The following is an 18096-nucleotide window of genomic DNA, read 5'->3' on the forward strand; positions in this document are numbered from 1 at the left end:
AGGCACAGAGAAGTTAAGTGACTTGCCCAAAGTCACACAGCTGACAACGGCAGGAGCTGGGATTTGAACCCATAACCTCTGGCTCCAAAGCCCGTGCTCTTTTAATAATAATAATGGCATTTATTAAGTGCTTAATCAAGTGCTATGTGCAAAGCACTGTTCTAAGCACTGGGCAGGTTACAAGGTGATCAGGTTGTCCCACGGGGGGCTCACAGTCTTAGTCCTCATTTTACAGATGAGGTAACTGAGGCCCAGAGAAGTGAAGCGACTTGCCCAAAGTCACACAGCTGACAGTTGGTGGAGCCGGGACTTGAACCCATGACCTCTGACTCCAAAGCCCGGGCTCTTCCCACTGAGCCCCGCTGTACTAAGCACTGGGGTGGCTACGAGCTAATCAGTTGGACACAGTCTATGTCTCACGTAGGGCTCACATTCTTAATCGAGCCCACGGTTGGGTAGGGACCGTCTCTATATGTTGCCAACTTGGACTTCCCAAGCGCTTAGTACAGTGCTCTGCACACAGTAAGCGCTCAATAAATACGGTTGATTGATTGATTGATTAATCAAGGTCCCCTGGATTCCCACAGGGGCCTGCCCAGCAAGGCCCTCTCCCATGATAAAATCCCGAACAGTGGAAATTTCCCTTTTTTTACCTTTCCAGTTTCCCCCTTCCCCACTCTGCTCTCTCTCCAATAAAATTACTTTCAACCCTTATTTTGACAGAATGTGAAACTTCTGAGATCGGCGCTGACCAAGTACCCTTACTGACACTTGTCAGCTGTGTGACTTTGGGCAACTCACTTCACTTCTCTGGGCCTCAGTTCCCTCATCTGTCAAATGGGGATGAAGACTGTGAGCCCCATGTGGGACAACCTGATCACCTTGTATAATAATAATAATAATAATGATGGTATTTATGAAGCGCTTACTATGTGCAAAGCACTGTTCTAAGCGCTGGGGAGGTTGCAAGGTGATCAGGTCACCTTGAATAATAATAATAATAATAATAATAATAATAATAATAATAATAATAATGGTATTTATTCAGCACTTACTATGTGCAAAGCACTGTTCTAAGCACTGGGGAGGTTGCAAGGTGATCAGGTCACCTTGTATAATAATAATAATGGTATTAAGCACTTACTATGTGCAAAGCACTGTTCTAAGCGCTGTGGAGGTTGCAAGGTGATCAGGTCACCTTGAATAATAATAATAATAACGGTATTTATTAAGCGCTTACTATGTGCAAAGCACTGTTCTAAGCACTGGGGAGGTTTCAACGTGATCAGGTTGTCCCAAGTGGGGGGCTCACAGTCTTCATCCCCATTGGACAGATGAGGGAACTGAGGCCCAGAGAAGTGAAGCAACTTGCCCAAAGTCACACAGCTGACAAGAGGCGGAGCTGGGATTTGAACCCATGACCTCTGACTCCAAAGCCCACTCTTCTTTTAATAATAATAATAATAATAATGATGGCATTTATTAAGCACTTACTATGTGCAAAGCACTGTTCTAAGCCCTGGGGTAGATACAAGGTGATCAGGTTGTCCCACGGGGGGCTCACAGTCTTCATCCCCATTTTACAGATGAGGGAACTGAGGCCCGGAGAAATGAAGCGACTTGCTCAAAGTCACACAGCTGACAATGGGAGGGGCCGGAATTTGAACCCATGACCTCTGACTCCAAAGCCCGCAGTCTTTTAATAATAATAATAATGGCATTTATTAAGCGCTTACTATGTGCCAAGCACTGTTCTAAGCGCAGGGGAGGTTACAAGGCAATCAGGTTGTCCCACGGGGGACTCACAGTCTTCATCCCCATTGTACAGATGAGGTAACTGAGGCCCAGAGAAGTGAAGTGACTTGCCCAGAGTCACACAGCTGACAAGAGGCAGAGCCGGGGTTTGAACTCACGACCTCTGACTCCAAAGCCCGGGCTCTTCCCACTGAGCCACGCTGCTTCTCTAAGCGCTGGGGTAATAATAATAATAACAATAATAATAATAAATAATAATAGTGGCATTTGGTCAGTGCTTACTCGGTGCTAAGCACTGTTCTAAGCGCTGGGGTAATACTAATAATAATGGCATTAGTTGAGCGCTTGCTATGTGCCAAACACTGTTCTAAGCGCTGGGGTAACAAGAGTGATAATAATGGTATTTGATCAGCGCTAACTCTGTGCCAAGCACTGTTCTAAGCGCTGGGGTAATAATAATAATAATAATAGTGGTATTTGTTGAGCGCTTACTATGTGCCAAGCACTGTTCTATATGCTGGGGTAATAATAATAATGGTATCTAGTCAGCGCTTACTCTGGGCCGAGCACTGTTCCAAGCGCTGGGGTAGTAATAATAATAATAATAATAATAATAATGGCATTTGGACAGTGCTTACTCTGGGCCGAGCACTGTTCTAAGCACTGGGGTAATACTAATAAAAATGGTATTTGTTAAGTGCTTACTATTTGCCAAGCACTGTTCTAAACACTGGGGTAATAATAATAATAATAATAATAATGACATTTGGTCAGCGCTATCTCTGTGCCAAGCACTGCGCTAAGTGCTGGGGTAATACTAATAATAATGGTATTTGTTAAGTGCTTACTATGTGCCAAGCACTGTTCTAAGCGCTGAGGTAATAATAATAATGACATTTGGTCAGTGCTATCTCTGTGCCAAGCACTGTGCTAAGCGCTGGGGTAATAGTAATAAAAATGGTATTTGTTAAGTGCTTACTATGTGCCAAGCACTGCTGTAAGTGCTGGGGTAATAATGATGATAATGGTATTTGTTAAGTGCTTACTATGTGCCAAGCACTGTTCTAAGTGCTGGGGTAATAATAATGATAATAATGGCATTTGGTCAGCACTTACCATGGGCCAAGCACTGTTCTAAGCGCTGGGGTAGATACAAGGTAATTGGGCGCTTAGTACAGTGTAAGCGCTTCATAGATACAGCAGAATAACTGTCAGCTGTGTGACTTTGGCCAAGTCGCTTAACTTCTCCGGGCCTCAGTTGCCTCATCTGTAAAATGGGGATGAAGACTGTGAGCTCCCCGTGGGACAACCTGATCACCTTGTAACCTCCCCAGCGCTTAGAACAGTGCTTGGCACGTAAGCGCTTAATAAATGCCATTATTGTTATTATTATTACGCCATGCCCCTAGTCTGACTCTTTTTATTCGTACTGTGTATTGTCACCTAGGTGTTAAACGTAGGACGCTGACCACAGTTGGTTTGCCAACTTGTACTTCCCAAACGTTTAGTACAGTGCTCTGCACACAGTAAGCGCTCAATAAATACAATTGATTGATTGATTGATTCACTGAACGGATTTGAGGCTCGGCACGCAGAGGTCAAATTGGTGGAAGGGAAGAATCAATCAATCAATCAATCAATCGTATTTATTGAGCGCTTACTGTGTCCAGAGCACTGTACTAAGCGCTTGGGAAGTACAAATTGGCAACATATAGAGACAGTCCCTACCCAACAAAAATTACTTTGACTCAGTTTCCCATACTTTGTCACTCCCTCTACCCTCCCTTTCCACTCCTTCACAGAGGTAGAAGGTTTCAGACTCCTTCAATTAAACAATAGTGTTTACTGAGCGCCTGCTGGGTGCAGAACACGGCACTGAGAGTTTGGGAAAGTACATTATAACGGAATCATCATCATCATCATCAATCGTATTTATTGAGCGCTTACTATGTGCAGAGCACTGTACTAAGCGCTTGGGAAGTACAAATTGGCAACATATAGAGACAGTCCCAGTGGGCTCACAGTCTAAAAGGGGGAGACAGAGAACAAAACCAAACATACTAACAAAATAAAATAAATAGAATAGATATGTACAAGTAAAATAAATAAATAAATAGAGTAATAGATATGTAAATAAATATAAAAATATATAAATATATAATATATAATAATATAATATAAAATAATTACTATAATTATCATAATATAATAATATAATATGTAAATAAATAAATATGATATGGAATCAATCAATCATATTGAGCGCTTAAAGTGTGCAGAGCACTGTACTAAGCGCTTTGGAAGTACAAATCGGCAACATATAGAGACAGTCCCTACCCAACAGTGGGCTCACAGTCTAAAAGTCGATAGATATGTTCCCTGCCCACAGGGAGTTTGCATTCTAGAGGGGGAGACCGACATTAAACTGATTATGGATTCCAACTATGATAATAATGATGGTATTTGTTAAGGAGTTTGCAGTCTAGAGGGGGAGACAGACATTAAACTGATAATGGATTCCAACTATGATAATAATGATGGTATTTGTTAAGGAGTTTGCAGTCTAGAGGGGGAGACAGATATTAAACTGATTATGGATTCCAACTATGATAATAATGATGGTATTTGTTAAGAACTTTGCAGTCTAGAAGGGGAGGCGGACATTAAACTGATTATGGATTCCAACTATGATAATAATGATGGTATTTGTTAAGGAGTTTGCAGTCTGGGGGGAGACAGACATTAAACTGATTATGGATTCCAACTATGATAGTAATGATGGTATTTGTTAAGGAGTTTGCAGTCTAGAAGGGGAGACAGACATTAAACTGATAATGGATTCTAACTATGATAATAATGATGGTATTAAGAAGTTTGCAGTCTAGAGGGGGAGACAGATATTAAACTGATTATGGATTTCAACTATGATAATAATGATGGTATTTGTTAAGGACTTTGCAGTCTAGATGGGGAGGCAGACATTAAACTGATTATGGATTACAACTATGATAATAAGGATGGTATTTGTTAAGGAGTTTGCAGTCTAGAAGGGGAGACAGATATTAAACTGATTATGGATTCCAACTATGATAATAATGATGGTATTTGTTAAGGAGTTTGCAGTCTAGAAGGGGAGACAGACATTAAACTGATTATGGATTCCAACTATGATAGTAATGATGGTATTTGATAAGGAGTTTGCAGTCTAGAGGGGGAGACAGACAAACTGATTATGGATTCCAACTATGATAATAATGATGGTATTTGTTGAGGAGTTTGCAGTCTAGAGGGGGAGACAGATATTAAACTGATTATGGATTCCAACTATGATAATAATGATGGTATTTGTTGAGGAGTTTGCAGTCTAGAGGGGGAGACAGACGTTAAACTGATTATGGATTACAACTATGATAATAATGATGGTATTTGTTAAGGAGTTTGCAGTCTAGAGGGGGAGACAGACGTTAAACTGATTATGGATTACAACTATGATAATAATGATGGTATTTGTTAAGGAGTTTGCAGTCTAGAGGGGGAGACAGACATTAAACTGATTATGGATTCCAACTATGATAATAATGATGGTATTTGTTAAAGAGTTTGCAGTCTAGAGGGAGAGACAGACATTAAACTGATTATGGATTCCAACTATGATAATAATGATGGTATTTGTTGAGGAGTTTGCAGTCTAGAGGGGGAGACAGACATTAAACTGATTGTGGATTCCAACTATGATAATAATGATGGTATTTGTTAAGGAGTTTGCAGTGTAGAGGGGGAGACTGACATTAAACTGATTATGGATTACAACTATGATAATAATGATGGTATTGAGGAATTTGCAGTCTAGAGGGGGAGGCAGACATTAAACTGATTATGGATTACAACTGTGATAATGATGGTATTTGTTAAGGAGTTTGCAGTCTAGAGGGGGAGACAGACATTAAACTGATTATGGATTCCAACTATGATAATAATGATGGTATTTGTTAAGGAGTTTGCAGTCTGGGGGGAGACAGCCATTAAACTGATTATGGATTACAACTATGATAATAATGATGGTATTTAAGCACTTACTATGTGCGAAGCACTGTTCTCAGCGCTGGGGGGATACAAGGTGATCAGGTTGTCCCCCATGGGGCTCACAGTCTTCATCCCCATTTTACAGATTAGGTAACCGAGGCCCAGAGAAGTGAAGCGACTCGCCCAAAGTCACACAGCTGACAACCGGTGGAGCCGGGATTAGAACCCATGACCTCCGACTCCCAAGCCCGCGCTCTTTCCCGCTAAGCACTTAAGTGTTGAGGGATGAATGTAAGGTGGTGAAAGTGTAAAGATCCAAGTGCGGAGGCGGAATCATTTGCCCCTGCGCCCATTGAGACCCATGTTAATCTGGCAAGTTTTTTCTTTAATGCACAAATCATATCTGTCTTCGTTTTAAATGATAATCAATCAATCATATTTACTGAGCGCTTACTGTGTGCAGAGCACTGGACTAAGCGCTTGGGAAGGACAAGTTGGCAACATCTAGAGACGGTCCCTACTCAACAGCAGGCTCACAGTCTAGAAGGGGAAGACAGAACAAAACCAAACATATTAACAAAATAAATAGAATAGATACGTAGAAGTAAAATAGAGTAAGAAATATGTACAAACATATATACATATATACAGGTGCTGTGGGGAAGGGAAGGAAGTAAGGCGGGGGGATGGAGAGGGGGAGGAGGGGGAGAGGAAGGAGATAAAAATGTGAACAGTCGCGTCAGAATCATCACTTAATGGTCAGTGCGATTGTCCACAGGCCGCTGGTTCTGTGAAAGACTAAGGCTGTGAAATTGATTTTAGGGGTATTTTCTTACCTTTTATAATGTTGCTGTTCTCTTCAACAATACCCAGTGGGTATGTGTTTGTATCTTACTAGACTTGTGGGAAATATGTTAGAAAGGATTCTACCCTAGAGAAGTTTACAGTCTTGGGGGAAGTTAACTAGAAATGAAAGCATTTCTTCCCCTGCTCATTTCATTCATTCATTCAATCGTATTTATTGAGTGCTTACTGTGTGCAGAGCACTGTACTAAGCACTTGGGGTTGATTTTAGAGAGTTTTTTCCTACCTTTTCTAAAGTTGCTGTTCTCTTCAACAATACCCAGTGGGTATATGTTGTATCTTACTAGACTTGTGGGAAAGATGTTAGAAAGGATTCTACCCTAGAGAAGTTTACAGTCTAAGGGGAAGTTAACTAGAAATGAAAGCATTTCTTCCCCTGCTCATTTCATTCATTAATTCAGTCGTATTTATTGAGCGCTTACTGTGTGCAGAGCACTGTACTAAGCACTTGGGATTGATTTTAGAGGTTTTTTTCCTACCTTTTCTAAAGTTGCTGTTCTCTTCAACAGTACCCAGTGGGTATGTGTCGTATCTTACTAAACTTGTGGGAAATATGTTAGACGGGATTCTACCCTGGAGAATCAATCAATCAATCGTATTTATTGAGCGCTTACTGTGTACAGAGCACTGTAGTAAGCGCTTGGGAAGTACAAGTTGGCAACATATAGAGACAGTCCCTACCCAGCAGTGGGCTCACAGTCTAAAAGGGGGAGACAGAGAACAAAACCAAACATACTAACAAAATAAACTAAATAGAATAGATATGTACAAGTAAGATAAATAAATAGAGTAATAAATACGTACAAACATATATGCATATATACAGGTGCTGTGGGGAAGAGAGGGAGGTAAGATGGGGGGATAGAGGGGGGGTGGAGGGGGAGAGGGAGGAAGTTTACAGTCTAGGGGGAAGTTAACTAGAAATAAAAACATTTCTTCCCCTGCTCATTTCATTCATCCATTCAATTGTATTTATTGAGCGCTTACTGTGTGCAGAGCACTGTACTAAGCGCTCGGGAAGTACAAGTTGGCAGCATATAGAGACGGTCCCTACCCAACAGTGGGCTCATATTCATTTCATTTTAGCATTTTGACACCTGTCTACATGTTTTGTTGTCTGTCTCCCCACTTTTAGATTGTGCGCCCGTTGTTGGGTGGGGACCGTCTCTATACGTTGCCGACTTGTACTTCCCAAGCGCTTAGTACAGTGCTCTGCACACAGTAAGCGCTCAATAAATGCGATTGAACGAATGAATGAATATCAGTTTAGACTGTGAGTCCACTGTTGGGTAGGGACTGTCTCTATATGTTGCTGACTTGTACTTCCCAAGCGCTTAGTACAGTGCTCTGCACACAGTAAGCGCTCAATAAATGCGATTGAATGAATGAATGAATATCAGTTGAGACTGTGAGCCCACTGTTGGGTAGGGACTGTCTCTATATGTTGCCGACTTGTACTTCCCAAGTGCTTAGTACAGTGCTCTGCACACAGTAAGCGCTCAATAAATACGATTGATTGATTGATTGATCTGTTTAATCGGCAAAGATTAACCTGCTTTTTAACCCCATCTCTTTTTAGTGTTTTTTTTGAATGTGCTTCTTAAGCCTGTTCACCGCCCCTCCTCCCCCCAGTCACAAGTCAAGTGACTATTGGGTAGATTTATTATGTATTGATTTCATGGGATAATCCCGAGGGAGAAGCAGCATGGCCTAGTGGATCAATACATGAGCCTGAGAGTCAGGAGGATCTTGGTTCTAACCCCGGCTCCACCACTTGTCTGCCGTGTGGCCAGGGACAAGTCACTTCACTTCTCTGGGCCTCAGTTGCCTCATCTGTAAAATGGGGATTAAGACCGTGAGACTTGTGTGGGACAGGGACCGTGTCCATCCTGATGAACTTGTATCTACCCCAGGACTTAGTACCATGTCTTGGCACGTTACAAAATGTTTTGAAGTTGCCCAAGCAAGTTTATTCTCAAATAATGCAAAATACCGTCAGCCTTGCCGTATTTTGTAATATTCTAAAAAGTAAATATACTTTTATCATCTTCTTTCTGTTTCCTTACAAATGCTTGTTGTGTTTGGAGAGTTTGGGATTGAATTTTCACATGCTTAGTGAAGCTCCTTGTGCACGGGGAACATGCCAACCCAAAACTGTGTGAGTGCACTCTCTCCCAAGCTCTTAGGACAGTGCTCTGCACGCAGAAAGTATTCAGTAAGTTAGATTGCTTGACTGAAATGGGGATTTAAATAACTTACGGGGTATTATTTTATCCTCATTTAGCACATGAGGTAACTTAAGCCCAGAAAAGTAAAAAGTGACGTGCCCAAGGTTATATACCAGGAAATTGATGGGATTAGCAGCGTGGCTCATTGGAAAGAGCACGGGTTTTGGAGTCAGAGGTCATGGGTTCAAATCCTGGCTCCGCCAAATGTCAGTTGTGTGACTTTGGGCAAGTCACTTAACTTCTCTGGGCCTCAATTACCTCATCTGTAAAATGGGGATTAAGACTGTGAGCCCCAAGTGGGACAACCTGATCACCTTGTATCCTCCTCAGTGCTTAGAACAGTACTTTGCACATCATCATCATCAATCGTATTTATTGAGCGCTTACTATGTGCAGAGCACTGTACTAAGCGCTTGATAATAATGATGGCATTTATTAATCGCTTAGTATTTGCAAAGCACTGTTCTAGCGCTGGGGGGATACAAGGTGATCAGTTTGTCCCACGTGGGGCTCACAGTGTTCATCCCCATTTTACAGATGAGGTAACTGAGGCCCCGAGAAGTCAAGTGACTTACCCAAAGTCACACAGCTGACAAGTGGCGGAGCCGGGATTTGAACCCATGGCCGCTGACTCCAAAGCCCGGGCTCTTTCCACTGAGCCACACTGCTTCTCTAATTAGTAAGCGCTTAACAAATGCCATTGTTATTATTAGACCCCAGACCTGTATATATGTATAGATATTTGTACGTATTTATTACTCTATTTTATTTGTACATATTTATTTTATTTATTTTATTTTGTTAATATGTTTTGTTTTGTTCTCTGTCTCCCCCTTCTAGACTGTGAGCCCACTGTTGGGTAAGGACCGTCTCTATATGTTGCCAACTTGTACTTCCCAAGCGCTTAGTACAGTGCTCTGCACACAGTAAGCGCTCAGTAAATACGATTGAATGAATGAATGATCACAGGGCAAAAAAAAAACTGGAACTGTTTGTACGTACTATTAAGAAAATTAACATGCCTCCATCTTATAATGCAAAGGAAAGGTTTGGTGTGATCTGCCTGAAATAAAGGGGAGAATTTCTAATTGTTCCTTCCAGCCCTTTTATTCCACAAACTCATCCGATTCAGAACTAGTGCTATAGCGCTTTTATTCAGTATTCTCCACTTTGAAAATAAGATTTCTCTTTTATCTTTCAGAAACATACCGCTTTTGCTACTTTCCCCAGTGAAAAAGCTGCCGCAAAGGTACGTTGTACTTTCCAGTGAATATTTCATGGGGAATTTTTTTTTCCTCTGTGTTTTTACTCAGTGAAGGCAACATTTTCTTGGGTTGTCAGTTACATTCTGGATATGGGGTGCTAAGAGAGAGTTCTTTCAGGAAAGCGCATTTTGATAATTCAACACTAACTAAAATGTTAAGCGAAGGCTTCGTTGTTACAAAGGTGTAGTATATCCCCTGTTACGAGGTTTGGGGAAATACCTTTCTCTTTTCCGTGACCGGTATAAAAATTCCCATTAAACAAAAAGGCATTTAGTAGGACTAAGGGAGGTATGGAGCCTGACGAAGGCTCAGAGGAAAACTGTAAATCTTTTGAAGATCTGTTAACAGATAATATTTTAATTGGAGAGATCAATTCATAGTATTTATGGAGCACTTTTTGCAAGGCTCTCTAATAAGCTTTTGGGAGAGCCCAGTAGTAGACAGAATCTTTCCCTGCCATCAAGGATCTTACAATCTAGGGAGGAGACCAGCACTAAAATAAATTCTAAAAGGAAGCTGTAGAGTTTGGAGAGCAAGGCATAAACGCTCCAGGGGAGAGGGGAAGGTGATATCTCAAGCACATGGATGTGGAGAAGAGGAGACTAGTATAGGGAGATGAAAGATTAATAGGGGAGACATCCTGGAGATGTGATTTTAGCCTTTTAATAAGGGCAGATTAGTCGTGCCAGGATATGCTGAGAGGGAGTTTCAGGTTATAGAGACCAGAACAAGGCACAGTGAGGGAGAAATGTGCGGCTGAGTGATGGGAGAGGCGTGAGGATAAATTGGGTCTGGAAGCACTCACTGTCTTAAAATGGATGGTTTGGAGGAAAACAGTAGAAAATAATAATAATAACAATAATAACGATAGCACTTATTAAGCGCTTACTATGTGCAAAGCACCGTTCTAAGCGCTGGGGAGGTTACAGGGTGATCAGATTGTCCCACGGGGGGCTCACAGTCTTAATCCCCATTTTACAGATGAGGTAACTGAGGCCCAGAGAAGTGAAGTGACTTGCCCAAAGTCACACAGCTGACAAGTGGCGGAGCCGGGATTTGAACCCACGGCCTCCGACTCCAAAGCCCGGTCTCTTTCCACTGAGCCATGCTGCTTCAAGTGACCCCATTACATAACACCTGTATATATTTTATTTGTACATATTTATTCTGTTTATTTTATTTTGTTAATATGTTTGGTTTTGTTCTCTGTCTCCCCCTTATAGACTGTGAGCCCGCTGTTGGGTAGGGACCGTCTCTATATGTTGCCAACTTGGACTTCCCAAGCGCTTAGTACAGTGCTCTGCATACAGTAAGCGCTCAATAAATATGATTGATGATGATGATGAATAAATACGATTGAATGAATGAATGAGGGTGGATGTGAAGTACGTGGTTAGAAAAGTCAGGGCAAACTGTTTAGTTTGCACTTCCTCATCAAATTGCTTTGATTAAAAAATGTTTAGAGTTTACCCTTTGTTTTTTATTATTTAAAGGCTCTGTCAAGACTTCATCAGCTAAACATTTTAGGTCATACTTTAGTTGTTGAGTTCGCAAAGGAACAAGACCATGCTCACTCAGTCTGTCAGACTACACCCTCAGAGACAACGCAAAGGTATGTAGAAAGCTTTTCTCATATATTAGGCCAGTTATCTTTCTTTAAATATGCTTCATCTTCTGGTTGTATTGAAAAACCCGTGATTCTACTAACACATTTCAAAGCCGCTTATTTTATTATCGTGCTGGAATAAAAGGATTTCAGATTTTATTTTGCACCTCCAGGATGTATGCATCACTATTGGAGCTTTGGAAGCAGCGTGGCTTAGTGGCAAGGGCCTGGGCTTGGGAATCCGAGGTCGTGGGTTCTAATCCTGGCGCTGCCACTTGTCAGCTGTGTGACTTTGGGCAAGTCACTTCACTTCTCTGGGCCTCAGACACCTCATCTGTAAAATGGGGATTAAGCCTGTGAGCCCCACATGGGACAACCTGATTACCATGTATCCGCCCCAGCACTTAGAACAGTGCTTGGCACGTAGTAAGTGCTTAACAAATACCATCATCATCATCATTTGTCAGAGAAACATATCTGCTGGTACTTTCCTGTTTGTACCCAACAAGAAGGATATTCTTTACTTTGATAAGAAATGCTAGAACCAAGAAATATTGGTGAAAAGTGGGGGAAAAAATTGCACTTAAATCTAGGTGCAAAATTATAAAAGAATTCCCCTGTCCAGTGGGATGTATCGGTTTTAGCAGTGTTTATTTAATGCCTCCTCTGTGCAGGCCACATTGAGTATGGCACATGGGACAGTGTCGTGCCACTACTGTTAATGATGTGCAGTTAGCTTTAATTCTATTTATTCTGACGACTTGACACCTGTCCACATGCTTTGTTGTCTGTCTCCCCCTTCTAGACTGTGAGCCCATTGTTGGGTAGGGACCGTCTCTATATGTTGCCGACTTGTACTTCCCAAGTGCTTAGTACGGTGCTCTGCACACAGTAAGCGCTCAATAAATACGAATGAATGAATGAACTACTGGACCATAGCACCAAAGCCCAGTAGGTTGTTGCCTTGGTAATAATAATAATAATAATAATGATGGTATTTGTTAAGCACTTACTATGTGCAAAGCACTATTCTAAGTGTGGTCTATGCCGCCCACATTAACTAGCCACATTTTAGGATCCTTGTTGACTTGTCCCTTGTCACAAAACACTCCAAGTGGTTCTTTGGCTACAAACCCTTCATTTGTTTGGCTACAAACTCCATATATTGTAAAATGATTGGGAATGGTTTGGTTGTGACTCTTAGACTCTGGACAGACTGGGTGGTAAAAAGCCTGTGAAGGGCTTCTTCGACTACAATTTTCCTGGTCATATTGTATTCTTTTATTGTTACCTCTTTACACGTTAAATCCTTCCTCGAGTGTCCCCATTTTATATTGTGAGCCCCTTGAGGTGAGAGACTGAGTCGTGTTTATTTTTATTTTATCCTTCCTCAGCATTCATTACAGTGCCTTGTACAAAGTTTGTGCTAATAATACCATTAAGAAACTCACCCCTGATGTAGCACCTGCGCTACTCTCCCATACTTCCCAGCAGTATCCTTATATGAGATCTCCTCCCTTCTCTCAAGTGCTACTCTGGCCACCTGTGCTTCTGACCCCATTCCCTCTCATCTTATGAAATCTCTCTCCCCGTCCATCCTCCCCTCCTTCACTTCCATCTTCAACCGCTCACTCTCCACTGGTTCCTTCCCCTCTGCCTTCAAATATGCCCACATCTCCCCTATCCTTAAAAATCCCTCTATTGACCCCACCTCCGCTTCTAGTTGTCACCCTATCTCCCTCCTACCATTCCTTTCCAAACTCCTTGAATGAGTCGTCTACACCCGCTGCCTCGAATTCCTCAACGTCAACTCTCTCCTCGACCCGCCCCAATCTGGCTTCCGTCCCCTATATTCCACCGAAACTGCCCTCTCAAAGGTCACCAGTGACCTCCTTCTTGCCAAATCCAACGGCTCCTACTTTATCCTAATCTTCCTTGACCTCTCAGCTGCCTTCGACACTGTGGACCACCCCCTTCTCCTCAACCTGCTCTCCAACCTTGGCTTCACAGACTCTGTCCTCTCCTGGTTCTCCTCTTATCTCTCCGGCTGTTCATTCTCAGTCTCTTTTGCGGGCTCCTCCTCCTCCTCCTCCAATCCCCTTACTGTAGGGGTTCCTCAAGGGTCAGTTCTTGGTCCCCTTCTGTTCTCTATCTGCACTCACTCCCTTGGTGAACTCATTCACTCCCACGGCTTCAGCTATCATCTGTACGCTGATGACACCCAAGTCTACATCTCTGCCCCTGCTCTCTCTCCCTCCTTTCAGGCTCGCATCTCCTCCTGCCTTCGAGACATCTCTATCTGGATGTCTGCCCCCCATCTAAAACTCAGTATGTCCTAGACTGAACTCCTTATCTTCCCTCCCAAACCCTGCCATCTCCCTGACTTTCCCATCACTGTAGATGGCACTACCATCCTTCCCGTCTCACAAGCCCGCAACCTTGGTGTCATCCTCGACTCCGCTCTCTCGTTCACCCCTCACATCCAAGCCGTCACCAAAACCTGCCAGTCTCACCTCTGCAACGTGGCTAAGATCAGCCCTTTCCTCAGTCCAAACCGCTACCCTGCTCGTTCAATCTCTCATCCTATCCCAACTGGATTACTGCATCAGCCTCCTCTCTGATCTCCCATCTTCTTGTCTCTCCCCACTTCAGTCTATACTTCATGCTGTTGCCCGGATCATCTTTGTGCAGAAACGCTCTGGGCATATTGCTCCCCTCCTCAAAAATCTCCAGTGGCTACCAGTCAATCTGCGCATCAGGCAGAAACTCCTCACCCTGGGCTTCAAGGCTGTCCATCCCCTCGCCCCCTCCTACCTCACCTCCCTTCTCTCCTTCTCCAGCCCAGCCCGCACCCTCCGCTCCTCTGCCACTAATCTCCTCACCATGCCTCGTTCTTGCCTGTCCCACCGTCAGCCTCTGCCCCACGTCATCCCTCTGGCCTGGCATTCCCTCCCTCCCAACATCTGCCAAGCTAGCTCTCTTCCTCCCTTCAAAGCCCTACTGAGAGCTCACCTCCTCCAGGAGGCCTTCCCAGACTGAGCCCCCTCCTTCCTCTCCCCATCCCTATCCCCCCCGCCCTACCTCCTTCCCCTCCCCACAGCATTTGTGTATATGTTTGTACAGATTTCTAGCTCTATTTATTTTACATGTACATATTTACTATTCTATTTATGTTTTTTGTTAATATGTTTTGTTTTGTTGTCTGTCTCCCCCTTCTAGACTGTGAGCCCATTGTTGGATAGGGACCATCTCTGTGTGTTGCCAACTTGTACTTCCCAAGCGCTTAGTACAGTGCTCTGCACACAGTAAGCGCTCAATAAATACGATTGAATGAATGAATGATACCATGGCTAGCAGGCAGAATTGGAAATAATACCCAGATCTCTTGATTTGCAGTCATTTGAGAGCTCACCTCCTCCAGGAGGCCTTCCCAGAACTGAGCCCTCTTTTTCCTCTCCTCCTCCCTCCCCACAGCACCTGTATATATGTTTGTACAGATTTGTTACTCTATTTTACTTGTACATATTTACTGTTCTATTTATTTTGTTAATGATGTGCATCTAGCTTTATTTCTATTTATTCTGATGACTTGACACCTGTCCACATGTTTTGTTGTCTGTCTCCCCCTTCTAGACTGTGAGCTCGTTGGGTAGGGACCTTCTCTATATGTTGCCAACTTGTATTTCCCAAGTGCTTAGTCCAGTGCTCTGCACACAGTAAGCGCTCAGTAAATACGATTGAATGAACTTGAAGTAAATGTTTTTTCTCCTCGATATTTTTGAGGTAAATAATATTCTAATTTATTTCAATAGGTCTGATGAGCCTGTAGAAGAGGAAAAAGAAAAGAAAGAGACAGGCTGCTTAACAATAGAAAATGGAATTGCACCAAGTCACGGGTTAGCGTTTGAGTCTTTTTCGTTGATGGTAATGGTGGTGGGTGTTTTTTTCAGTTTGTACATTCTGTTGATTAATTCAAAACTTAAGGCTTCTACGTCAGAATGTTGAAAGTAAATATAACTTTTTGGGAATACTTTTTTGCCCACTAGAATTTAGCACCAAATTTCCCTCCAAATGAATGACAATTGAGATAATTATTTCAACCTTAAGGAAACTAGAAAAGTAGTGTGGTTTTGAAATGATTCCTGCAGAGGTTTTAGGAATTTGCAGGGCAAAGAGGATCACATTAAAAGGGTCCTAATACATTTAAATAGTTTTTGGTTAATACGATCAAGCATTACATTTCTAGGTGATTTAATTTCCACCAAAATTTCTCACTGATCTTGTTCTTTTTAACAACTTGCCTCCCTTCAGGCTGACATTTCCTTTAAATTCGTGCCTCAAGTATTTATACCCGCCTCCTTCGAGTTCCATCCTAACAAATATTGCAAATGCTCTGGCAAGTGTGCCCAAGTTCTATGTACAGGTAAGTTTATTGTTATATTGTACTCTCCCAAGCGCTTAGTACAGTGCTCTGCACACAGTAAGCGCTCAATAAAGACGATTCAATAAATGAATGAATCAGGAGGATACGTTGTTTTCAAGTACTTGCTTTCGTGTCAGGTTTGTTTCTTAATGGACTTTTTTCCCTAAGTGGTAGGGAGCAACAAATGGTCTCCTGAAGGAGTCCTGCGCAACAGCTCGTCATCCCTGGGCCTCAGCAAGCTTGAGTCAAGCGCTTAGTACAGTGCTCTGCACACAGAAAGCACTCAATAAATACGATGGATTGATTGAGTCAGTGGAGGATCTAAAATTCATTTTGAGTGGGGGAAAATACTGACATCCTGACGTTGCAACCCCAGAGGCTTGTCCCACTGATCTCTGGCGAAGTTCAGTTTGTCAGAGTTCCTCATACTGCTTGGTATATATATATATATATATATATATATATATATATATATATATATATATATATATATATATATATATGTATGTATCAGTGCTTAGAACAGTGCTTTGCACACAGTAAGAGCTTAATAAATGCCATTATTATTGTTATTATTGTTTTTGGAAACAAGGGTCCAAGACATGTCTTACTTATGCCCTCCAATTAATTCATACTATGGTAAAGTGGGAAGGACTGAGTGGTGACTTGTCAATTTTTTTAGTTTTAGCTAATATCTTAACAGCATGACTTAATGGGAAGAATCAATCAATCAATCGTATTTATTGAGCGCTTACTGTGTGCAGAGCACTGTACTAAGCGCTTGGGAAGTACAAGTTGGCAACATAGAAGGAAGAATGTGGGCCTGGGAATCAGAGGGCCTGTGTTGTAATCCTGAATCTGCCACTTTCCTGTTGTGCGACTTTGGGCAAGTCAGCTGACGTCTCTGGGCCTCACTTTCCTCATCTATAAAATGGGGATTCAGTATCTGATCTCCCTTCTACTTCGACTGTGAGCCCCACGTGGGGTATTGTTGTTTTTCATTTCAGTTTCCTTGGTCAGTAGAATATTGACTTCAAAAACCATGTAATTTATCAAAGTGGTGTGAAAGTATAAATGTCTTAGTTTTGTTGATTTAAAAAAAATATCCCAAGCCAACAAAATACATGAAGTTTTTCATTTAGGAGATAGAGATTTTAACACTGGAGTAATGTTATTCTTCTGTTTATTCATTAGTAATGTAGGGATAACTGTCCTTATGAACTACCAACATCACGAGAAGGTCATGGGGACTTTAAATGACTTTAAAGTGCTTTTGGAGCTACAAAGTTTTGTGTAAGTTGTTTAGATTTATGAAACAATTGCCATGTTTATTTTATCAGGTGCTCCATCTGATGAATAAAATGAATCTACCCACACCTTTTGGACCAGTTACTGCTCGGCCTCCCCTGGTAAGAGATTTGTAGATTTACTAGCTTACCTAGAACATTGGTTGACCAATCAATTGATGATATTTATTGAACACCTACTATGGGCAGAGCACTGTTTTAAGCACTTGAGAGTAACTATACGATAGACGGTTGACCACGAAGACTTACAGTGTATATGGGGAGCCAGATGTTAAAATACATTACAGATAGGGGAAATGGCAGGGTATTAATTATTATTATTATTATGAATTGTTATCATTATGTTACTTGTAAACACTTAGTGCCAGGCACTGTTCTATGGATAAGTGCTTCAGTGGAGAAGAAAGGGCAAATTTTAGCAGTGTTGAGAAGGAAGAATCAGCAGGATTTGATGACCTGACTTGAATATTTGGATTAAATGAGAGAGATAAGTCAAAGACTATGCAAATGTTACAGGCTTGTGAGACACAAATTATGATGGTGTTATATACAGTGGTTGAAAAGGTGTGGAAGGATAGGTTTTGGGTGGGAGAATGAGTATTTGGACATGTTCAATTTAAGGTGT

General features: G+C 42.0%; 1 protein-coding gene across 5 annotated transcripts in view; it reads left to right on the plus strand.

Annotated features, from left to right (window-relative positions):
• The window catches only part of RNPC3 (RNA binding region (RNP1, RRM) containing 3), a 49216-nt gene that overhangs the window by 3383 nt on the left and 27737 nt on the right, over window positions 1-18096 (plus strand). For all 5 annotated transcript variants that reach the window (XR_005450352.1, XR_005450353.1, XR_005450354.1 and 2 more), the window contains exons 2-6: window positions 10072-10119; window positions 11629-11747; window positions 15554-15637; window positions 16053-16164; window positions 17505-17573. Coding sequence is in view for 2 of the 5 variants with exons in the window: in XM_038744760.1 (XP_038600688.1) it covers window positions 10072-10119; window positions 11629-11747; window positions 15554-15637; window positions 16053-16164; window positions 17505-17573 (432 nt within the window). In the remaining 3 variants the exon portion in view is untranslated. The remainder of the gene's footprint in view (window positions 1-10071; window positions 10120-11628; window positions 11748-15553; window positions 15638-16052; window positions 16165-17504; window positions 17574-18096) is intronic.

Source organism: Tachyglossus aculeatus, chromosome 4 (assembly GCF_015852505.1).
Source record: "Tachyglossus aculeatus isolate mTacAcu1 chromosome 4, mTacAcu1.pri, whole genome shotgun sequence".
NCBI classification, from domain to species: domain Eukaryota; kingdom Metazoa; phylum Chordata; class Mammalia; order Monotremata; family Tachyglossidae; genus Tachyglossus; species Tachyglossus aculeatus.